The sequence below is a fragment of the Taudactylus pleione genome, unplaced genomic scaffold (genome assembly GCF_031769625.1).
Source record: "Taudactylus pleione unplaced genomic scaffold, aTauple2 ptg000366l, whole genome shotgun sequence".
Lineage (NCBI taxonomy): Eukaryota > Metazoa > Chordata > Amphibia > Anura > Myobatrachidae > Taudactylus > Taudactylus pleione.
This window is the reverse complement of record NW_028284767.1, coordinates 9840310-9865845: the sequence shown is the minus strand read 5'-3', so window position 1 is coordinate 9865845 and position 25536 is coordinate 9840310. Positions and strand designations below refer to the sequence as shown.

Sequence of the window (25536 nt, the reverse complement as noted above, 5' to 3'; positions counted from 1 at the left end):
CACCGCTGCACGTAGAGGAACACTGTCTTTGACGTAATCACTATGAGCTGCTGTATATCAGGCAACTCATGGGGCTTCATAGCACATGCCCCCAAACACTATTTTGGTCTTCCACCACTAGCAGCCACCCGTTGTTCCCTTAGAACTAAAGACGTTCACTGGTACTTAGTTGGCCGCCTGGACTTAATACTTGGGGTAGTAGTGGCTTACACGAGTGTATGATGGGATCCAGTGGTAAGGGGAGGAGTTTGGAACAGGAAGTGTCAATGATGCAACCAGAGACCCGATGGTGTAGCTGGAGAGTCGGTGATGTGGCTTGAGTGCTGATGTGTATTAAGGTTTGGCTTTGAGAGTCAATGATGCGGCTTAGGAGCCGATAGCAGCAATAAGTGAGTGGATGGTGCAGCTTTGAGAGCAGATGGTGCAGCTAGGGAGCCAGTACACAAGTTGGTGTACTCGAGATGCGGCTTTGAAAGCCGATGGTGCAGCTTGGGAGATGGGGGCAGCACGAAAGCTGCTGGTGTGGCTGGGAAGCCGATACAGTGGCTGGTGAGCCGGTGGCAGCACGGAAGCTGCTGGTGTGACAGGGAAGCTGATGTAGTGGCTGGTGAGCCGGTGGCAGCACAGAAGCTGCTAGTGCAGCTGGGAAGCTGATAACTGGTGGCTAGGTAAGACCACTGGAGAACCAGGACACAACATAGCAAGCAAGCACAGAATGCTGACCATGCAGCAGAGCCGAGAGAACCAAAAGGAATGATATAGTTGGTGAAGCGGCAAAAGGCCAGTGTGCACAAATAGGGGAAGGAACCAATCATGTTGTGCTGTGGAAAACACATGACGTGCAGATCACCTAGCAACTGACGGATTAAGAACAACAGCGTCAGGAAAAGGTAAACTGCTAGAGGGAGACTAGTCATGCCTGTGACATGAAACACTGACACATATCTGAAGAGATGCAAAAGAGCTCCTTGCAAGCAAGTTGTCAGCTCAAACCACACATGACATGACTACGTAACATCCTGATTCAGTTTCTTTTGCAAATGCTGCTGCCGGTATAGACCTAACCTTTCCCAAGACACACAATGGTGATGAGGACCAGTCATCTCAGCGTTCCACAGTGAAACACCATTATGATATCTAGTCAGACTTAAAAAAATTGCCCAAATTATTGACACTCCTACTGTGACTCATTCTGATACAGTAAGCATCAATAGAATGGTGGAGGATTATTTTAATGCCAATGTACACATTAACATGTTACACTGTCCCTTCCTTTGAACACTGGAAAGAAACAAAAAGGCAATTTGAAGCCCCTTGTACAAACTAGCCTTGCTTTACTTAAGCTGCCCACCCCCCAAGTGTGTACTCTGAAATAGTGTTTAGCACAGGCAGGAACCTGGTGAGCAATCGGCGTAGGAGGCTACTTCCTAAAAATGTGTAAGAACTGATGTTCCTAAAAATTAACTACAAATTCTATGAGGAAGATCTTTGTCTCCAATTACAACAAAGTATAGAGACTTCTGTAATGGTGCACTCCAGTGGAAATGAGCTAATATTGTGTGATTATTATATTACACTGATGAGGGAGAGGATGATAATGATATCTTCCAACTGTAGACATGATTACCAACACTGTTAGCCACCTTAAGGCCATTGTTAGTTTTGTTTGTGGAAGCCATAACAAACCAAGCACTGCAGTCACAAAAGTGGCAGTCCCTGTCACTGAAGTGCTTGGATTGTTAATCTGTGCATGTCCTTTTTTATATATAACATAAGGGTAGGTGGGAAAGCCCAAGGACAATTCCATTGTGCACCACTTTTCATTATGGGCTTTGCCAAGACTGCAAGTGTTTAACAGGCAGTGCACTGTGTATTACTGTACTTTACTGGGGCATTCCTGTTCTTTTGTATCTTGCAATAAAATCCATCATCAGCTTCTCATCCAGACGTATATGTCCTGTGTTCTGCAGCTTCCCAGCAGATACAGGCTAGTATAATCAAATCATATAATCAATAATTATTCAATTTGACTAGACTGTTACTCTTCTTTAAATCTTGAGGCCTGCGATTTGCAGTTTGGATTCAGTTTCCACTTTACAAATCTCACTTGAATTTTGGATGCTTGTTTTTCTTTATTATAATTTAGTACTGTTATCAAACAATTAATCTCATTGTGATTTTGGATGCTGGTTTTTTTAATAGTATCAACAGCCGGGTATCAACAACTGACTTCCTATGCTATTACTCTCAGGATAGCAATAGCAAATGCAGTACAGAAAAAAAGCTTCGCTATTTAAATAAAGATATTCTACTATTTAAAATTATATTAAAATATATATATATTATTTTTTTCTTGATTTATATTTTTAATATTGGAGAAATCTGTACCTGGAAGCCTGAGCCCGCACTTCAGGTACAATGCACATTTGTGACCAACTGCTGAGCATCACAATTTTTTTATTTGCTAAAATAAAAAATTATAAAAATATTTTCTAATCACTGTAATGAGTGGTAATAGATAATAGGACTTATTTTGTGGCTATTTGACAAATAGACCCCACAATATAATAAACTTATATTAGATAGTATTTTGTGACTACTTGTTTTGTGTGTGCTCCACTAAGAATCTCCTCCTAACCAGTATTTGCTGCACACAACACTGTTACGACCAGTTTGGCAAATTTGCAATAAATTGAGTTTAATGAGAACTGTCTGTGTTTTGCTCTAACACACAGCTCAATATTTGTTTGTTATGTGAGATTTTCAACTCAATAGACAATAACATTTAATAATAGTTTAATTAGCGATATAGGTATTATGCAAAATATTAACAGTGTCAATAACACCAGAGTAACTAATAGTCTTCAATGTCTATAAAAATAATTGCATTGAGATCTATGGTACATATTTTCATTTATAAATCAACAAATTTCCGTTACAGCCTTTAAGTGCGGTGATTCCCATTAAATTAATAATTGCTAAATAATTATTATATTATTTATTAAGAACGTTTCATTCTATAGACTCTCACCCACCAGCTCCCAAATAGAAAGTGATGGCTGCCATGAGAAGACAGTGGTCTGTATTAGGGAGGGCCATTGGAAACCAATTGCTGGTAACCATTGATGTTCCTAATTCGATGGAAATGCTTTTTCCATTTGATGTCGGGATTGCGATATTGCATGCTTGTTTCTAGGCTCATCCAATGGTTAATAAGGTCCATTCAGCTGCGGACACCTGGAAGCGATGCCAACAACACAGTTCCTTTGTACAAGCACAGATTTTTGCGTTTCACTGCACATGCAAACTAAATAGCCATCGATCCATACTACTACTAATCTCTGGTAGTTAGCATACTGGTCTGACTGATTGGCATATTAATGGGCACAAATAGCCTGGCAAGCTTCCACATAATCGGAGCAGCCGCTTCCGCACCACGTGAAGCAGGAAAAGAAATAAGGGACCAGAGAAGGAGGGTGTGCTGGGTGATCAGCAACATGTGATCTCCCTCATTGCATGCCAAAAAGACTGTTATTCTAGGTCCTGACCGATAAGGTATCTACTAGTAGGCATCAGTTATTAGGTACTGTTCATAAGTTATTTAGTAGGTAGCAGTGAGGGCTCAGGATGGCTTATAAAAAGATCTGAAGGGAAATTTGTAGTGGAACCGAAGGGCATTTTGTGGCACCTGGAAGTCATTTAGGACCATTTTTTTAATAAATGCATTTTATCTGGAAAAAATATTTTTTTTTATTTTTGGGTCTGACAGATGTACAGGCTATTCATAACTTAATAAAACAGGTTACAGGACAACATAATGAAACCTGGCAGTATTTGCATGTCCATACTGCACTTGAAAATTTAAATCATATTAAGCAAACGTAGATAATCAGGTATAGATTTATCTATAACGACGTCGTTATCGTTCAAAAAATCATTCAGTTTCTAAGTCATAACGATGAACGATTATCGTTCATGCGCGTTCCCGTTTGTAGTTCATTCTGACTGACCAACTGAACGATTTTCATTAAGGGAAGTTACAAAAATCGTTTGTAGTTCAAAAAATCGTTCATTACACTTTAAAAAATCTGACAGATAATCTGACAGAAAATGCAGCTATAGTCAAACTATTAGCTATTTTTTTCTCCCTAAAATCAAGGGCTCAATTTATAATTCTTGCTTTCCCTACTGATATTTTTGAGCTGACTGCAAAGAACACAATGAAAATCTGTTGATTGCATGTCACATTCGTCTGCCTGATGCATTTTTCATATGCATGCATTTTAATTAGCAGGTTTCCCTGTAAATGATACATATTCATAAACTGCTAATTGAACTGCATGCATATGAATAATGCATCAGGCAGACAGCCCTCCGGAATGTGACATGCACTTATGTGTTTTTTGTTTGTGTCCTTTGCAGTCAGTTCAAAAACATCAATAAGAAAAACAAGAATTATAAATTCAGCCCTTGTATTAAGGGTAAATAAAAAGGAAAACTTGTGTGCCAAGAAAAGGCTCTGGTTCAGACTGGTTTAATAATGTTAACAACAAGTACTGTAGATGCTAGATGAGGGAACAGCGCAGAGCATCTAAATTTAGAAACACTTCTGGAAAGAGCTTTATAAATGACTGTCATACAGATTCACCTCTAGCCCCATTTAGTTTAACCTGCCAAGACTAAAGAGTGGCTATTCCCACAGCTGCACAGTAAGAATTAAGTCTTGTCCACGAGTTACTGCAGAAACTGCACAAAAACAACCTAATACTGTTGTTAAACCTCTGTGCTACGATCAAGCAGCAATATTTCAGCTGGAAGGAGAGCAGACCTCACCATTGATTTAAGGTATGTCATTACTAATTACCATTCAATATTTATGCTATGCTTATATTAAATACTTAATATTCATCATGCATTTACTGAGAGCTAAATATCTAAATATGAGTTGAATTTTGTGTTCTATATTAATTAATTAGAATACATTTGTGAATAAATACATTTCTCATAAATACAAGAATTATTTAGAATTTTATTAATAAGTCACTGTGGTTTTTGCTTTTACATTTACATATGGACCTTTAAAGAAAGGTTGAGAGGTGTGATATGGTGCAGTATTATAAAGGAATAAAAAAGGTTAGCTATACATCTAGCGATGCATGTGACAAATTTTTCTATGCCAGGCTTCCTACCCTTGTAGGCATTTTGTATTTTTGTAATTGCAGTTTATGCAACTTGTAACTTGATTATTTGCAGTTCTAGAGTTTGGTTAGATTGTGTGATTGGAGGTTTAGGCAGAAAGTGAAATTTAAAAATGGCTGTATGATGGATTTATTTCATGTGGTAACAAATAATGTAGCTATAATTTTCAATCAAGGAGACAAATAACATGTTATGCTTCTACTTAAATAATGAACTGTGTACAGTGCATGATCTTTGTATAAATGACAATCAATATTCCTATTATAGCATATGCATACGTAAGTAAGGTACCGGAATAAGGTATCTTTTTATAAGTGCTGCACAAAAAATATATTTGTAACCATGGAACTTCACAAATGCCAAATTTGCACATGGCTGCAGCCACATATACTGCTATGGTACATATACCAAAGGGTCCCATTTAGGAACCTCCTCTGCCCCCACTGTTACATAGCATTTACATCCACAGGGTTACTGAGTTCCAAAACTATTGTATTAAACCATGGACTTCATTGCATACATCTTAACATACACCAGTCTGAAAAAACTTAATTCGTTAATCAAAATGACCGTAGCCGTGTAACAATTGGCTAAGATCTGTCCTATCTCCAACATGCGCAGGGGGTGGGAACCCCCCTCCCACCAAATAGATCCCACTGCAGTGATGAGATAGACCGGCTGGAGAGATCAGAGGACCACTCTGCAACAGAAATGGGGTAAGTTTAAAACAGGGATAAGGAAGGACTCAGCAGAAGGAAAATAGGACGGGGCCAGAAGCATGCGTAATGGGGAGCCTGAGTGACCCAGGATATGCTGGTTCCTTTACTAGTAAATGAATAAAATACAACAGAAACACCCAAACAAAAGGAAATTTCAAAAATGTTTGACAAGAACAACGCAAACAAGATTAGCAATATGGGCAATGGTATTGTGGTCCTAATCTGACTGTCAGTCCATATGCAAAAATAAGCACTCAGGCCATATAAAAATAAAAAAAAAGAGAAAAATGATCTGGGTGCTGAGAAACTCCACAATCATTCAAGCTATGATGACCTGAGAATATAACAAAGGCTAACTATGACTAAAGCTAGGAAGGAATGAAGATTAACAGACAATGGGTGACTGAACTGTTAAATACATCAAAATAGACAACTGATGGCTGGGCAGTTTGAACAGAGACCACTAGAAGATGAATAAACACTTTAATTCTGCTCCTTCAACATGAACCCTGTGAGGCAAGGAACATTTACTACTAAGTACTGGTGGCATGGATGATTTCTATCTTGTTAGTTTCACTGCTTCTGCATGGCCAAGTTTGGCATAGATTACTGGTAGAGTTAGCATGGACAACAGATGGAAGGTTGACTTCATCAATGGATCACTAATGGCTTGGTTTACACCATGGACCATTGGCTGAGTAGGTATGTAAAGACAAATGATGGCTGGCCAGAGTCACTATGAACAAATTATGACTGGTTGAATCCAATAAAGATCACTGTAGACTGGACAGGGGCTCGCTGTCTGCAAGTCAACAGCAGATGCATCCATGCAAATTGTTCCTGAAGTTAGAAGCTGGAAGGTTCACAGGAATGAGAGGTCTCGAAGCAGATGGGTCCTCAGGCTGCAAGACACAGCCATATGGATAGTTAGGTTTGCAATCAGGCATACAAATTGGAATCTGCATTCTTTGGAAGACACAGCAGCATTGGTTTTAGGAGGAAACTTGGAACTATTGGCAGAAGCAGGAGATTTAAGCATGAGTCTTAAATTTGAGACCCTTAATATTCATTTAGCAATTGCGCAATGAAAACTGGGGGGAGGCATTGTCCCCTCCATCCACTCATAACTCTCACTGGCTGCCTGACTCCTGGACATGCAGCTTCTCTACTTCCACCAGTGTTGTTTGAATTCACAGGGCTGTTCCTCCCGTCAGCACCTTGAGCTGGTGAACCTGCTACAACACCACCCCACTCCAATACAAACAAGGCAGGCTATGATTCAGGCTGTACAGGATTTAGGAACACAGTTTCTGGTTAAAGGTACTGTAGTGTTGCAAGCGAACAGACATACGCAGTGCTTGAGTGTATCCTATAAGCATGGAAATAAGTAAGAACCCCGACAGTGTTCTAACTATAGTTACATGAACCATCCAGATTTTTGATGGGACATTCCCATATTAAGCTCTTTGTTTTGCCGTCACAGTAAGGACTGCATTTTCCCCATCGGTTTGGCAGTTGGGAGACATGTCCAGGAGCAGATTTAGGGGTCAGGTCAACCATTGGCTAAACATTAATAAAAATTTTTATTGGGTTATAAGCCTGGATTTGGCAATTGCTAGTATAACATAATAATAAAAAATAATAATAAGACAAGCCATGAGTTATAAAATTATATGTGCACCACTTCCTGGGGGGGTGGGGCTGCACTCAGAAGCTTGTTTTATTAAAGTCACTGACCATAATAAAACAAAAAAAAACACACATACAAAAGCAGTGCTAATAAAAAAAGGGAATAAAAACTGCAAAGCTGATAAAATTGGAAAGCATCAATGATTTGAAATGGGCATTATACCAGTAAAATTACTTTGACCATCTAAAGATTTCACAATAAAATATAATGCAAACATTTCAAAATGGTTGCACCATGGGCAACATCATGCATGAGGAGTATTATTTGCAGCTTCTATGATGGACCTTTTGGATGACACTGCACAATGCATCTGTGAAAATATGCTAATAGTTCCAAAGATCACCCGAGTATAAGGACACCCACTAATGCTTTCTTACATATGTAACGACTTTGATTACTAGTGTAAATATAGGTAACATCGACACACATTGAGCCGCCAGCTTGCCCTTGCGGCCGCAGACTCGGCAGGTTTTCTGACTCTCGGAGGATTATCACACTGCATAGGAGATTGCAAAGGCCATTTCATGTCCGTCCATGTAACGGCGTCCAAATTGTGAGACACGTCTGTGTTTTCCTGACCACCGGTATACGCATACGCACTGGAAAACAGTCACTTGATCTGCGTCTGTAATCACCATTGCATTCTCTCTCTGAATCAGGCCCTAACTGTGCAGATGTGGGTTCTGGAGATAGACCAGACCTTTGTTCACCACTGACCACCTCTGGTGAGACACACTGCCAGCGAGTCGGCACACTGACAGCCCCAGCTTTATCCACCCAAACTGATGTCCCTGACATCGGAGAGAACTATCTCCAGTGAGACAAGCTGCTAACTAGCTGGCAGATTGACAGTTTCTGCTGCTGTACCTACATGCAGCTGATCTCTCTATATATCAGGAGGCATTCAAGCTCACATAAGGGAGTTATTCAGAGGTGGATGCAAGTTGAACATTGGCCTCAAGCGCCCAATGTATTACATCTGTGCATGCACACAAGATGCACTGCGCATGCTTCGCAATGTTTACCAACAGGAGACGCAGATCAAAATTGCTTTTAGATCCATGCAATTTTGATGGGAGTTTGTGGGTAGTAACTAGGGTGGTGGCTAACTGTCCCTGGCATATCGCTGGTGAGAGTGTCAGTGACTGAATCTAAAGACGCAGTTGCACGGATACCGGCAGCCATGGTCAATGGTGAGTCTTTGTACGCACATCAGCAGATTCATGCCACAGTCAATGAGCATCTCAAAAGTATGCCCATCGGCCACGGCATTAACATACAGATCAAAAGTTTCAGCTGCTACTGCAACTTTGTCCACCTCTGAGTCACCCCCAAAGGACGTTTATGTCAATGCATGTTGTCTGACGAGGCTTTGTATCCTATCCTATATTGTCGTGAGCATTATTGTCAACTGCAAATTCGAAGACCTTTTATACAGATTTATTTAAAGACTGCCGGCTTGAAGAACTGGTGCCATTTATTTTGTATAGTACTATAATGCTATCAGTCCACTGTAAGGTACAATTGAATGACTTAAGATACAAATGTAGGCATCCTGTATCTTATAAATTGCAGCTGCTTAATTAGTAGGAATTTATTTTATTATATATATACATATATATATATATATATATATATATATATATATATATACACACACACACACTGTATATATATGTTATTACTGTATAGAAGTGCTTAAGGCAGTGGTTCCCAAACTGTATGCTGCGGCACCTTGGGGTGCCTTGGGACACTTGCAGGGGTGCCTCAGGTTGGTGGTCCAGCACCAAATCAAATTTTTTATGGTCAATGTAATGTAAATATGTGCACAAACAGAAGCACAAACCTGTCCACCACTATATAACTGACTCTAAGGATGACAGGTCAGCACAATTTACTTAACTTTACTACATACTACATTTTGTTCTGAAGTTCTCAACAACAAACTTTTGGCTTAGGGGTGCCGTGAAAACAATACTGATTACTCTAGGGTGTCGTGATTCAAAAAAGTTTGGGAACCACTGGCTTAAGGTTTATTTTTCTGTCTTCAGTAATAAAACAAGCTAATAACTGGTGTCAGTTTGAAATTTCCTGGGGCGGGATGCAGTAACACATACCGCCATGCTTTGCAATTGTACTGATCACATATGCACTAACATATGCGATCAGTACAGCAAAGGATAGCTCTTCCGATAAGCGGCCACAGGGCATGCTAGGAGGGATCCGATCGGATCTCTCCTAGCAGCTGGATGTGGTAGAAGCCCATAGGCTTCTATAGGGTTACCCTCCGCATCGGAGCCCAGCGGCCAGGAGAATGATGCATACAAAAAATGCGGTAATAGGGGAATTTACCGCATCCCACCCCTGGTAACTACAAAATATTTCCGTACACAATTTTGACTGGAGTCTGAATGGGTCACATATCCCACTCAGGGCCATCTCTTCCATTGGGCTTGTTAGACAGTTGCCCAAGGGCCCAAAGCTTGTAGGGGCCCGCCAACCCACCCCCCTGCAGTGGAATTGGTATGAAATACCGTCGGCCGCATGGCCGGCGGTTCGATTCCCGTCAGCGGCAGCCCGACAGAAGCAGAGTGCGACGCAGCGGAAGCCCGACAGAGCTGGAAATCCCGATCGTGGATAGGTAAGTATCCACTAACCTAACCTAACCCTCCTTAGGGGTGCCTATCCCCAAATTCCCCCCCAAGTGCCTAACCCTAATCTCCCCTCTAAGTGCCTAACCCTAACCACCCACTTCCCCGTTGCCTAACCCTAAGTCCCCCCCGGGGGTGCCTAACCCTAACCCTCCCAGGGGGGTACCTAACCCTAAGTCCCCCAGGAGCCCTAAACCTAACCCTCCCCCCCCGCGGCAGTCCGCTCGCGGCGCCCGCCATCACTACGATTGTGATGCCGGGCGCCGGTCTCCCGGTGTCGGGGAAATGCGGGCGTCTACATGTAGACGCCCGGCATTTCACCCTTGCCGGGATAAGACAGTCGGGAAGCCGGCTGCCGGTATTTAGGCAGTCGGCTTTCCGATTGCCTCCCCCTGCAGCTGCAGCCAGTTGGTAAATATGTAATATTTTTATAAGCTGGCCGCCGGTGCACTGAATTCTGATCTAACCTCCCCCACCCCATCCTCCCCGGTGACGAGTACTCACTTCAGTCCCAGTTTCACTTCATCCACCGGCTTCAGACCAGTCAGACACAGTCTCTCCGCATGTGTGGGAGGTCTGATGGGCATGCAGGAGGGTTTAATTTACTAACCATTTACATTTTCTTCCCGTAAATGGGTGGGTAGGGGCCCCAGTGCATTGCTTTGCCCAGGGCTCACACTGCTGTTAAGATATCCCTGATCCCACTGCAAAACAAGTAGAGAGATGCCTCAGATAACCTTTTTTTTTTTCCTGCTACAGCAGCCTTCCAGTGACCGCCTCGGTCACGCCCCGTTGCCGAGGCCTCGCCCCCATCCGCCGGCCACGACTCCCACTCCCTTCCCCACCGGAGGCTACACATCACAGCCTGCCTGATGCCCTGCCGCCCAAAAGCCCCGGCCACTTAAAAACCAGCGACGCCCCCCTGTCACCTTCCCTCCTCTAGACCTCCATGGTTGTGTTGCTGCTGCAGACAGGATTTTTTTTTCCCTGCTACAGCAGCCTTCTAGTGACCGCCTAAGTCACGCCCCCTTGCTGATGCCACGTCCCATCCACATCCGCGAGGCCCCGCCCCCATTCACCGGCCACAACCCCCACTCCCTTTCCCACCAGAGGCTTAACTGAATGGGCCCCAGCAATTAGTGACTGCCTGTATTTTACAGCATTACTGGCTGGAGGTGACCGGTCACAGCAGTGTTAGCACAACTCCACTTCCTGGAGCCCCTCCCCCATGTTGAATGTGCGCTATAGTAGTGTGCACAGCATGCAACTAACTAATGGTGGATGAACATGGGCAATTCGGGACATTTCAACTTCAGTAAAGGAGTGATCCAGATTCCAGGACTAATTAAATCAGGTGCATCTACAGTATATATAGATGTGTGTGTATACATGTCTGGATAGATAGTTATGTGTGTATATATATATATGTTGTGTTTGCGTATATATATATATATATATATATATATATATATATATTAGGGGTGAGCGGGTTCGGATTTCTGAAATCCGAACCCCCCCCCCCCCCGAACCGAGTCAGGCTCGACTTTTCCCGTCTGACTCGGATCTGAAATGGAGGCAAAATGTCATCATCCCGCCTTCCGGGTTACGCGGGTTTTGGATACTATATAAGGTACCCGCGTCGGCACCATTTTTTCACTCGGCTGTGGACAGTGAAGAGGGAGGGTGGGGGTTAGGGCTGGCTGGGCTGTGTAGTATAGTGTAGTGCAGTGTAGTGTTGTGCTGCGCTGTGCTGCTGTTGTCCATAGGGGCTGTGTCCACTCCTCCAAAGTCCATAGGGGCTGGCTGTGTTGTGCTGTGCTGCTGTTGTCCACAGGGGCTGTGTCCACTCCTCCAAAGTCCATAGGCTCTGGCTGTGTTGTGCTGTGCTGCTGTTGTCCATAGGGGCTGTGTCCACTCCTCCAAAGTCCATAGGGGCTGGCTGTGTTGTGCTGTGCTGCTGTTGTCCATAGGGGCTGTGTCCACTCCTCCAAAGTCCATAGGCTCTGGCTGTGTTGTGCTGTGCTGCTGTTGTCCATAGGGGCTGTGTCCACTCCTCCAAAGTCCATAGGGGCTGGCTGTGTTGTGCTGTGCTGCTGTTGCCAATAGGGGCTGTGTCCACTCCTCCAAAGTCCATAGGGGCTGGCTGGGCTGTGTTGTGCAGTCAGTTGTCCATAGGGGCTGTGTCCACTCCAAAGTCCTGTGCAGTTTCCCAGTCCTAAAGGGGTGCTCTGTCCATTAGGGGTGCTCCCCCCAAGTGCAAAAAAAAATAATTTTTTTTTTTCTGTGTTTGTGAATTGTGTGCGCAGTAGCCGCACGTGCATCAACAAAGTAGCGCCAAGCGTGCGCCTGTGTCATAAGTAAAGGGCCGGCTGGCTCATCCATTAAAGGGTGCTGTAACCCCCAAAGTGCACTCCAAATAATATATATTTTTTTCTGTGTTTGTGAATTGTGTGCGCAGTAGCTGCACGTGCATCACCAAAGTACCGCCAAGTGTGCGCCTGTGTCATAAGTAAAGGGCCGGCTGGCATAGGAGCAGAAAAACCCACAAATTCTGTGATTTTAGCAGTTTTTATGCTTTTTTTCAAAAAAATACAGATCCAAAACCCAGAACCCAAAACACGGAAAGGTGGTTTTGGCAAAACCAATCCAGATCCAAAACACGAAGAAAGATCCAGATCCAAAACACGAAAAAAGTGGCCGATGCACACCCCTAATATGGCCATTGCACGCTCCCGTGGGGTTGTTGGCTGCATCGCCAGGTCGGCCCTACATGCAGCTCAACCTGTCGATGGAACTGACAACCTCATGCAGCGGGAGGCAACAGGGGCTTACATATCAGGCGGTTGGGCCCCGGGTCGTCTAATGTGAACCAGCCGCCCTATATGTCGGCCCATCGGCAGGACAGGTCGTCCATCGCATCGCTGGGCACACATCATTTAATATGCACCCAGCTTTAAATTTAAGGTAATCTATATTATTAGCATCTTGTATTTAAACTGCTTTCCCACTTTTAGTGGAATTCCCAAGACAGCCTTTAATCAGAAGACAGAGGCCTAATCAGAGGTGCGTGCTATGGCAATGCCGCATGCAAGTGCCCGATATTTTCAGTCTGCTTATGCGTCCAAGTCACACTGCACATACGTCCGCATGGTTACCATCGGTAGATGCAGAGAGAGGCAATTTCAGTGGCGATCCTGAGAGGTGACAGGGTGTTAGCCAGCCAAATGTGGGTGTGTCACAGCCAGCGACCGGAGTCTTTTGCCACAGTTGCACTGGCACTGGTGACCAGGGCCGGCCCTAGCCATAATTTTTTGGTGAGCGAGTATATTTTTTGGCACCCCCTTATGCAGTGCCCCTTTTACAGTGCCACCGGTAGTGGTCCCCCCTGTGCAGTGCCCTTTGTGCCCCCAGTACTATTCTCCTTATATAGTGCCCCCAGTAGTATTCCCCCCCCCTTGTAGTGCCCCCAGTAGTATTCCCTTCCCTTGTAGTGCCCCCAGTAGTAGTCCCCCCCTTGTGGTGCCCCCAGTAGTAGCCCGCCCTTGTGGTGCCCCCAGTAGTAGTCCCCCCCCCTTGTAGTGCCCCAGTAGTAGTCCAGCCCCCTTGTAGTGCCCCCAGTAGTAATCCACCTCCCCCCGCCCGCAGAAGAAACGTAATAAAATAATACAAAAAAACCCCTCTTACCTGAAACCTGCTCCTGGTCCCGCCGCCATCAGCTCCTCCGTCCGCCACTTTGCATCATGGGAGTGACGTCATGACATCACTCCCATTACCCACTGCGGGAGCCGGAAGATGTCCAGCTCTGGCAGTGGGAGCAGCAGCCGATGAGAGTCTGTCTGACTCATCAGCTGCTGAAGCAAACACACAGCTGCCGGCGCTGGCGGCTGTGTGTTTGTGCTGTGTAGCGCTGACCGAACTCCGTCCGGTCAGCGCTACACACATAATGCAGCTGTGTCACAGAGACACAGTCTGCCCGTGTCCCGCATGGTACGCAGCTAAGGTGCCCTTCACTATGTGGCGCCTTACGCAGCTGCGTACCATGCGTAACGGGAGAACCGGCCCTGCTGGTGACCATGTTCAGATGGACATTCTGCACCTCCATAGGGCCGATGCAAAGTCCGATGGTGCGATCAGTGGCGTATCTTTGTATGCACAGCGGTGGTTTAGTGACAGGGCCGGTGGGCATGACAGTAGGAAGACCATTGGCAGTAGCATTAACAAAGATGCAGTCGGGCTGGGGCAAAAGACGCAGTGACAGCTGCAATAGTGTACACCTGTGACTCAGGCCCTGAGTATTCATACAGCGCGCCTATTGTTAGACTCTGTGTTTGTTGTGGACCCATGGTGGTAACAGGAGTAGACACCGGAACAGGTTTAAACTGAAAGGTGGATTGTTTAATGTGAATGTTGGTAGACATAAACAATAAGATAAACTAAAGTCCAGTAATAACAAACTAATATATGTGGCACGAGGGAACTGTAGTGAATGGGAATAAACGAATGTCCAGATCAGTGACGGAGATGAATGAAGAGAATCCAGATAGACTGTAAGAGTGAAGTGGATATCCTGAATAGTGGCTGAGAGGGATATCCGGTAATGTGGTGATGATGGCTGAAAGGAGAATCCGGTAATGCTGTGATGGCTGAAAGGAGATCCAGTAATGCTGTGATTATGGCTGCGCAAGAATGGGTTAACTGCGGAGACAGGTTCAGGCAGGAGTGGGTCTGGTGGAAGGTGTAGGACGACCTCCAGCAGACTGCAAGGCAGAGTGGTGCAAGCTGCAGGGAGTCGAAGGCAGACAAGGAGCTAGGGCAAGCACCGGAGCACAGGTCTCAGGTTCAGGAGTGCAGAGAACTCTCTCCGACAACTGACACTGTTAAACACATTGCACTGGCAACAGGGGCACTCCAAACACCCTTAAGTACCCAGTAGTGGAACGTGATAGGCCAGAGAGAAGGTGACCCACACACGATTGGAGTGCTGTCACATGGCCAAAAACAACATGGTGGCGCCCCCAGACAGCCGTGACACCACTAGACTTACCCTTGCCAGGATGGCCCAAAGCTGGCAGACCTGCGTACACATATTGCCAGTCTCCACAAGCCAGCTCCCCCACCAGAAGGACCTCACCATTGTTAGCGAGGGCTATGCTGCCAAATGCAGCATGGCCCCACCATCACTTCGTCGCTGCCAGCATCTGCAAGTGCGTATGCACTTGTAGATGCGAGCATCCCACCAGGTCCAGTCGCTAACATGGTCGGTACACACTAGTCATCATCTAGTGTGTACCGGCCATAACAATGGTGGTGGGATTATCTGGTAGTTTACCTGGGATTATCTGGTATTTGATTACCAGTCAAAATGTTGCCTAGGGCACCAAATTGGCTAGGGCCGGCTCTGGCATTAGCATCCATCTCTGAATAAGGCCCTGTGTTCATACAGTTGCAATTTCAGATGCGCACAGGGAGAAGAACATTGAAAATGTCTTATTGGTGTGTTTGGGAGTGTCAAATGCGATTTCAACATCTAGGGAGGCTGAAAGTGGGCGTCTCCATGCTTGCAGATTCGGACATACTTCCAACTCAGAGTCAGGCCCATACACTCAATGACCTGTACTTGGTCCACTATCTCCCCTACATATAAGTGTCTGCTAACTAAAGGGTGTTGAATACAATAACTCATTACAGCAGGATGTGGTGTAACAAACAGACATGGGCAAGCCATGAGAGGCAAGGTACAAACTATGGGTCTCATTCAGACCCGCTCGCAAGCAGGTCAAGTTGGTCTCTGTGCACGCGCAGTGGCTGCACTGCGCATGCGCAAGCCCCAGAGCGAGAGAGAAATTTTCTTGCTCTGGGGCTCACTACAAAAGGGGCGGCTGTCGATGGTGATTGACAGCTCGCCCCGTATTGCAGGCGTAGCGAGGGGGTGGCTTCACAAACGGAGGCGGTCCCAAATGAACACGTGCCGTTTGTGAGCGGCCCCACTGACATCGCCAGTGATGTCAGTGGGAGAGCTTCCAGCTCTGTTAGAGCCAGAAGCTCTCTGGGGCTTGCAGCAGACGAGACCCTACCACAAGGGTCTCGTCGCAAGCCCCGATGGTCTTGACCATCGTGACAATCAACCTGGCCGCTCGCTAAAGCTGTGGGTGGTCACCCAAAGCTTAGCGAGTGGCAGGCTCTTTTTAGAGATGCGGCCGCCCTCATTCAGAGCGAGCGGCTCTGAATGAGGTCCTATGTACAATGGTCTAATTGTTAATTGTTAATTATGCTCTAGAAGAAATCTTAATAAATTCTGAAAATGGGATATGCTGCCCAGTTACTGAGGTAACCTATAGCTTGTTAAGAAATGCTATTTCATTTTTGTTATTAGTTTTAGAGACAGATAATAGCCAGAAAGCAGAAATTTCATTTGAAGGAAAAAAAAAAAAAAAGGTTTTCATTTTGGCACCCAGTAAATTTTCCCTCCCTCGCTAAAAACACACACAAAAGATAAAAAAACAAACAGAGTAACCTGCGCTCCTAATCAACTGCAATCCATAGCAGTTTTGTTGAGTGTAATGTGGCCACATGCAGACCTATCCTGAGTATGAGTAACAGGAACATGTTCTACATGGCTGTCAAGAGACCTGTCGGGGAGGAGGGGGGGTTGTAGGGAGAGTAGGATTATCCCGCTGGTAACACATACCACCTACCTGGCAGGCATGGCATCACTAATCCTGCCAAACATGCGGACCCTTTGTCTTATGACAACTCATAAGCCAACAATAATCAATGTTCCTCCTTATTTTTAGACATGTCTGAAAATTATTCCAGCATTTTGGTCAATTTGTATTCTAAAGTGGTGTTATTCAGCCTATTTGCTATTAGAGCTATTATCAGCGATAGGGACCAGCTTTAAACAATGTTATATATAGCATATTGATCAAGAGTTAAGGCCCCCATACATCAGCAATTGATTGCAGCAATCGTGTAATTTGCAATCGATTGAAAAAGGGAAAGATTTTTATACACAATCTATTGCAAATTGCTGCAATCAATTGCTGATGTATGGGGGCCTATACAGTAGGTTACTGTGTAGCTGTCCATAAATACAGATACTGAGAGTTACATCCAGAATACAAAACAAGAGAAGTGTTACTGTGCAGTCTGTCATATAGTAGTCACTAAAGTTGCATTGAACATTATTTCCCAGTATTTTACTAGATCAAATCTTGCTAATATGCAAGTACACTGCCAGCTTGCAATCTTCTGCTGCACTTTTTGAATAAATAAAGTTACATTAAAAGTAGAAGACAAAATATGGTAAGTGAGGGGAAGTCAATAAATGGTCTTTATGGGTGGTAGGAAGTGGTAGCAGAAAATGATAAGCAGGTGATTATAATGGCAGGGACAGGAGACAAGTAAAGTGGTGGTAGCTGGGAGGACGTGCAGTGACAGGGGTGATGACACACACTGAAACAGGAATGTGACACACAGTAACAGGAGTGTTTATGCACAGTCCTGAGAGGAGCCCACACATGAAGTGGAAAGACGGTAATAAGGGGAAGGTCGATGCCTAAACACAGCAACTATTTCTGGTCTTCTCAGCATCCAGAGAGCATAAAATGTGTTCCTGACAGTGATCAATAGATCACTATTTTCAGATGCACATAGACAGCATTAGCTGGAAGGACAATACTGTACAAGCACAAGCCTTAGCAGTCATTGGCTACAGAAAGCACAGGACCCACTCTAGTACAGACTCTAAAGAGAACTTACTCTCAGCCCTGTAAGTTGTTTCCTCAGAGGATTTTCATATAATGATAAATATCAATAGCAAATAATAAAATAAAAAAGGAAAAATATATTAAAATGATGGTTATAATTATATGAAAGTCCTGTGAGAATCCTCTTTAGATTCGGTACTAAATCACCCGTGTGCAGCGCCAGCTGTTCATTTTCACTTGAGCTGCAGTAATCAGGTATGCTGTGTTATTTCCATTTATTATTTCCATTTCTGTTGTAAGGATCCTCGCTAGAGCGCATGGGCCACATGTACTACTACTACTAGATGCATTTGTGGGTACAGGGGCTGAGTAGGAGTCAGTCACAAAGTGGCTGTGTTTGTGGGCAGCCAGAGAAGTCTGATTTACTACCTCATGCTAATGCCAGACTACCTATGGCTAATGAGGGGATTGGCGCATCTGCCGCGCAGCTCACTGGTTTTATGCCCCCAACTGCAACCATCATAATTAGAATCAGGACTTGCACCAACCCCATGCTAGGTGCAAGTGACCCGCTACAAACAGCTTCCCTTCCACGTAAATACGACTTGCACGGAGCTTTATATACACAACTACAACACTCACATGACACTCCCACAAGTCAGGGGGGTTCCATGCGCTGGCAATGTTGCCGTCAAGTTCCTGCCATGAAACAACCAATTTTGCAGAAAGTCAGATCCGGTAAAGCTCTACCAGACAGGACAGACATACGCAATAAAGTTTGCATCTGCACATGTGCTGTATGCTTATGCTCTCCATCTGCGCCCATTCACAGGCATATTCATAAAGAACATAAAGTGGCTACTAAAAGATATCGCATCACATCGATGCAATATATAGTGAAGTTTAGTAGCCATTCATGTACACTTACCTGTCCAACGCCTTCGGGCGCAGTGTGGCCCCTCCGCGACCCCTGTTGCGCAGTAAGAAAACAGATCTGCTCCTCACTTCGCATGCCCCAGCGTCTGAGAGCAGCAGGTCACGTCAGCCCTGCTGCTATGAATACTGAAAATAGAGGCGGAGCCAGCACCGGGGGGCCAGGCAGACAGCAGGAAAGTATGCTTCTTCCCTGCTCTGTTTGGCTTGTGGTAGCAGATAACGCCACCCTCAGATGGCAAATCTGTACCGCAGGAGGGGTTCTGTTCCTTCATAAATTGCACTTGCCATACAATAGTATGGCGATGCGATGCAGGCAGGGAGCGGGAGTGCCGCTGGAGAAGTACTACACTTCTCCACGGTAAACTAGCTCCATGAATAGCACGAAGCAGAGAAGAGCCCTGATTTCAGCTAAACAGGACTCTACTCTGCTTCATGAATAGACCCCTAAATAACATAAGATCAGCCTATGTATACAAAACAAATTTAAATGAATATGATTTCAAATTCTAAAAATAATAATCGTACACGATTGCAAATCAATCTATCAGACGGGAGAACAGACACATCATACAATCATTATAATTCTATATTTTACATACAGGACTTATAGTAAATGAGTTGTTTTCGAAGTCACTACAAAACATTGTGGGGCTGCATCAGAGGTGGACGCAAAAGCCCACCTGCAACTTTATGACAATGTCGCTACAAAGCCCTTCCCCCATGTGTCCCAGTGACCGTACACGCAATAATACCGATTGGTGCTTCCTTAGAGGCCACCATCGGTCGCAGCCCTATGCCAGGTGTAGTTTCTGCATCCGTGTATGTATCTTGCAGCCTGACAATAAAGTAAAGGGTGGTGGTGGGAGGAGTAACATAATAAAAGAAAAGTGACACTGGTCACAAGGGAGGAGGAGGAGGGGGTGCAAAAATTAGGGACTTTTTACATGGGGGTGGTTGGGTTATAAAACAGTGACCATTACTACTACGTGGTTAAGATGGCGGCCATGTCATGGAGGGGATTAATCTCTTGTGCTGCAGCGTCAGTTTCATATGAACTATCGGCGCTAGGTGCCATGTACTGTAAATGTATATGTAATAATGTGTTTTAACATGCTATATTTAATGTCCTGTGTGCAGTTGTAGATTTACATATTTAAATGTTTAGACTATGCACTCATAGGAGCGTATTTTATTGTATAAGGAATCACCTTGTTTTCTGACATACTGTATGACGTGATATAGTAATTATCCCGGCCTAGCAAAAGGTCATGTTACCTGTGGATCTTTTAAAATGTCAGTGAGTAATGAATACACCTGTGCACCTGCTGGGTGACCTGGAAGACGTGACCTGTGTGGGGTCCTGAGGACCGAGTTTGAGAACCACTGGTTTAAAGCATTCCTGTATTGTGGGGTTTTCTAAGAAAGAGTTTAGGAAAGAGACAGTTATCTGATTTATATACTAGTTTTAGAGTGTTAAGGACAATGTTAAAGGTGTGTATGCATGTTATGCAACACTAAGATGGCAAAAGTACAATGCGAGCGCCACGGCTCACTCCACATATCGTTATGCTTAATCTGTGACTTTATACCAGTAAATTTGCTATAAAACTATTAAATTAGCGTCCCTGGTACACTGGGAGAGAATTTATATGTGGCTAAGAGGTGAATAAGGCACAAAATATAGGAAGTAGTACAGATTGGCACCTGTGGCAGAGCTTCTTGCCATACGGCGATAAATGCTAGGTGAATGAGGACACATCTGTATGTTTGAGACTAGGGCACAGTTCTCCTAATACAGTATGTAATACGTACAATTTTCTAGGGCACACTGACTCTTTCCCTCCTGAAATCCCCCCCTCCCAATAATCCTCCTTTACCGGCTGGGGTCCCCCAACATACTCCTCTCACTCTCCATTATTACACAGAAGACAGGACAGAGAGAAAGTAAAAAAAACAAGAATCTGAAATATAAACTGATATTGACTGAGAAGAAAACGGACTTCAGAAAACTCATTATGTACATAAGCATTCTATTCTCAATTACAATCAACATCATCTGTAGCAACAGTGACTCAGATACTGCAAGATAGAGAACTGACATTTCAATTCTTATATTTTTCATTTGGTGAGGGAATGTTTTTCAGCATTTCAAATAAAAAATGTCTTTCATATTTTGTATCAGGGTTGACATTCCCAGGTTTGTCCCTGGTCCCTCTATGATGATGATAGTCTTATGTTTGATGTATTGGATATGGTCCTGGATCTTTTTGAAAGGTTATGTTATAGGTGATGAACAGCCAAAGTATTTTCTGTATTGCATTGTCATTTGCTATATTTTCTAATAAAGTTTTTTTTTTTTTCAACATTGGAAATTTGTAACTGCTACTGTATGTGCATTAGAGTGTTCTTGTAATCATCCGCACTTCATACACATGCACCTTTTGAATGGTGATTCACCTTACCATAAATACAAATCACTTTTGCCTATAAACACAGTTTCATTGCTTATATTTGAAATTATTTATTTCATTAGCCATAACAGTGGAAATTGGTAGTCACAAAAAATGTTTTATCTTTAGATATTATATCATGTACATAGAGATGAGCAGTTCAGATTCTGTGGAATCCGAACCCTCCGAACATAGTGGATCAGAGTCCACCCGAACCCTGTTCGGGTGTTCCCCGCCTGGCTCGGATCCCCGTTCAGGGCCGAACAGCGGCCTCCTGATGTCGGATTCTCGCGAGAGAATCCGACGTCAGGGCTCCTCTAGTGTAGGGCAGACAGAAACAAACACCCAGCCGCCAGCGGCAGCTGTGTGTCTGTAATAGCAGCCAATGAGAGTGAGGCAGACTCTCATTGGCTGCTGCGTCCCCGGAGGGAACAGACTCCCCCCGCTGCGGGAGATGGGAGAGACGTCACAAGTGACGTTACTCCCATAGTGCAGAGAGGAGCAGACGGCTGCGGTCACAAGCAGGAGCGGGGATTCAGGTACGTTTTTTTTTTTCTGTGTTAGGCGGCGCTACTGGGGGCACAACTACAAGGGGCACAACTACTGGGGGCATAATCCAAGAAGCACAACTGCTGGGGGCACAACTACTGGGGGCACAACACAAGGGGCACAACTACTGGGGGCATAACACAAGGGGCGCAACTACTGGGTGCATAATACAAGGGGCACAACTACTGGAGGCACTTCTAATGGCATACTACAAGGGGCACAACTACAGGAGGCACTTCTAATGGCATACTACAAGGGGCATACTACTACAGACTACTACTAGGGGCATACTACTAGGGGCACTACCAATGGGGGCATACTACTAATGGGGGCATACCACTGAGGGCACTGCATAGGGGGCACTACTACTGAGGGCATTGTGTAAGGGACACCACTGTTGGGAGCATTGTGTAAGGGAGACTATTGCTGTAGGCATTGTATAAGGGGCACAACTACTGTGAGCATTGTATAAGGGGCATTACTACTGTGGGCTTTGTGTAAAAGGGGCACTACTGTGTGTCGTAACATAAATAAGAGACACTACTTTATGGTGTAATGTGAATAAGATTGTGCACTGTGACTCCTTGGGCCGTAGCCACCTGTGTATAAAAGTACTGTGACTCTGCTGGCAGTACCCCACTTCCCAAGGACCATTCCATCTTGCACTACCTCTCATTACTGCCATTGCTGTGTGGCAATGTGTCATAGATGTGCTTTATACTGTGCTGTCTGTGCCGCTGCGCCGCTGTTCTGTCGCTTGGTAACCAGCCAGCTCACTGCAACCTTTGGCCAATAATGGTGAAAACTATAATTTAAACTGTGAGGGGGTCTAAATTGACTGTAAATGACTGGAAATTAATGTTATTGAGGTTAATAATACTCTAGGAAGAAAAAAAAAGCCCAATTTATGTGATTTTAGCTTTTTCTGTCAATTTAAAAAAAAAAAATCCAAATCCGGATAACGAATTAGAACCAAATCCAAATCTGGCAAAAATGGTCCGGCGCACATCCCTACATGTAGATTAGAAAGCCCTGTTAGGAGTAACAGATTCATGCAGCCTCATTAGGCTTCAAACAATGAAGGATAATATGAGGGAAATCTGGTTGGTGCGCAGAGAGTTTGACAAACAGTCATATTAAGCAGATGTGCTGAGAGGGAGGATGGGTACAAACTATCCGGGCCCAGGCCTGCCAGGGGAGTATAACTTTGTCCCAAAGTTGGAATTTACATGATCCCCCCCCCCTCCCCCCTCCCCCTGTATATTGGGCCTGGCAGATCTCTTTGCAAACTTGGCGATTAGCAGTCATTACTATAGTAAACTGCTACATTAACAATAATAGTAATAATAACAGTAATAATAACAGCATGGAATACTACCTTTACATAAAGGCCAATATTGATATACATTATATGTCTGTACAGAAAGAAAACCTGAGAAAATATGAACTTGAATGAAAAGAGGTGGATTGAGCACTATCTGGAGGAAATGCTACTTCTAACCTCCCACAACCTACCCATGATCAAGGTAGAAGATAATTACACCATTATCAAAGAGCTGGGCAGTGGTTCATATGGACATGTACTACTTGCACTGAACCAATCTAAAGGTAAAAGCAAGTCAATGAACGCTAGCCTGTTATTACATTGTGTTGCTTACCTTGAAATTCACTTATTAGACAGTTTATTGTCACATTTAATAGCATCTTTGTCTACAGTAGTTGCTAATGGGTAATGATACACTACATTACAATCAATACAGGCAAATTGTCACTGAATTTGTTCTGTGAAAGAGAAAGTTACATAATGATTCAACTGATAAAAAAATAGTTTGGCTTTTTTTCTGAAATATAAGAAACTAGGAAAACACAATAAATTAGATTTACAAAGTCTAGCGGGCAAATTCACTTATGCTGCCCATCCACTAGGCGATTTTGACAGATGATTGCACGATAACGACATCGTTATCGTGCAATCGCTTGCAAATCGGGCAGTAAAATTTTAAAAACGACCAGCGATGCGCATGCCCGCTGGTCGTTTTTTAACATCTATCATCACCCGAACATGACGGTCAACCTGACGACCGCCGTCAGGTTGCTGTGTTCGGGGATGATTGATCTGCATACACGGAATGTCTGAACGTTCAGTGCATGCACTTCACCCCTACTAGGGGGACGATGGCATGATTATGTCATAATCGTGCCGTTGTCCCCGCATCTAGTAGTGGATGGGCAGTATTGATACCGTTTGAACAGCATCGATATTAGAGAGATTTGATTGCACACACCAGATTGTCCATACCTCCCATTTCAATATAAAATAACTGTCACACAGAAACAGTTTGCGGTTACAACACACACAAAGCTACTATATTGTAAAAAGGGTATAATCAGCCTTAATCTATACAATGCAGCTATATACAGGATAAAGACAAAGATACAATTACCAACACTTCGCTATGCGGTCTGGATCCTAGACTAATCAGCTGTCCATCAGGATTGCTGTGTGTTTCTTTAGGGTCAGGCAGGGAGGAAGGTAGCAAAGGAAAAGGAAAGGGATCCAGACTGCATGGCAATTTATAGGTGTACAATTACCTTTGAACATAAGCTGAATACTCAGAGGGGTTCCCTATTGGCCCTTTATTACTGAATCACAATGGTTGTTGCTATTCATTTGTTAGTAAATGGTTGACGTCACTGGAGGTTGAACTTGTTAAAGAAATCCCTTTGTACTAACATTTGGCATGCAAATCTACAGGGGAGGTGTACAGTGATTTATACAGTATAGAGTATAATTCTTGGCAGGTCTTCATAACTCGATAGTGATCCCTTCCATATTCATTCTGTTGATTTCATATTCCTGTTGAGACAGAGGGAAATCGGTAGATACTACTCATGACCCATTTATCTTATTCCTAATCCCAGATATCATATAACTGCTATTTAACATGTAACATTCACTGTATACCTTTAAAACACATAGCATTGTGCGTATCTCAGTCAGTTTAGGGTTAAATGGGATATAAGTTTATTGTAAGGAAAGGCTGCTGTCCGTTGGGGTAAGGTTTCCGACAATAACACTTAAAAGCTGGCTATGCGATTGAAACGCAAAACAGTATTTAAACAGTATTGCTGTACTAACTTTGTGTGTTTATGTAATGTAAAAATGGCGCTTAACTGTTGTGAGCACAGAAGCATGGCTCGCCATTCACAATATGACGAGTTGCGGGGGCATGGGATGCGTGTGCATGTATAGCGAGCATGTGCAATTGCGCGTGCGCAAATGCGGCGGGAGCCTGTGTTCGCATAAGATGGCCGTGGACGATCAAATCATCCAATGGATGTCATGTTGCGATTCGTGCGCAATTAAGCGATCGCAACCAATTTATACGGTTTCGACAGTCCACCCTTTGATAGCAATTATACGCTATCACCATACGCAAGCAACAATTAATAATTGGTTATCTGATTAGCCATACTATAAGACATTAGTTAATGTTATTGTTATGGGATGGCATGAGTTGTTAATTTACCCATCAATGAAGCGCTCTTGGGGGAAGGGACATAAAACTAGCCTTATGTGCACACCACAGGCCAGACTGAAGAGGTCGTGACCATATGTTAGATGTGGGAATG

The 25536-nt window shown here is 44.1% G+C and overlaps 1 protein-coding gene across 2 annotated transcripts in view; it reads left to right on the top strand.

Annotated features, from left to right (window-relative positions):
* The first annotated feature begins 4614 nt into the window (after positions 1-4614).
* Positions 4615-25536, top strand: part of LOC148508471 (serine/threonine-protein kinase SBK1-like) — a 40186-nt gene continuing 19264 nt past the window's right edge. The window contains exons 1-2 of one of the 2 annotated variants that reach the window (XM_088444582.1): positions 4615-4845; positions 23327-23511. In XM_088444582.1, coding sequence (XP_088300708.1) covers positions 23346-23511 — 166 coding nt within the window. In that variant the 5' untranslated portion in view covers positions 4615-4845; positions 23327-23345. The remainder of the gene's footprint in view (positions 4846-23326; positions 23512-25536) is intronic. The other variant, XM_088444583.1, reaches the window with a different exon arrangement.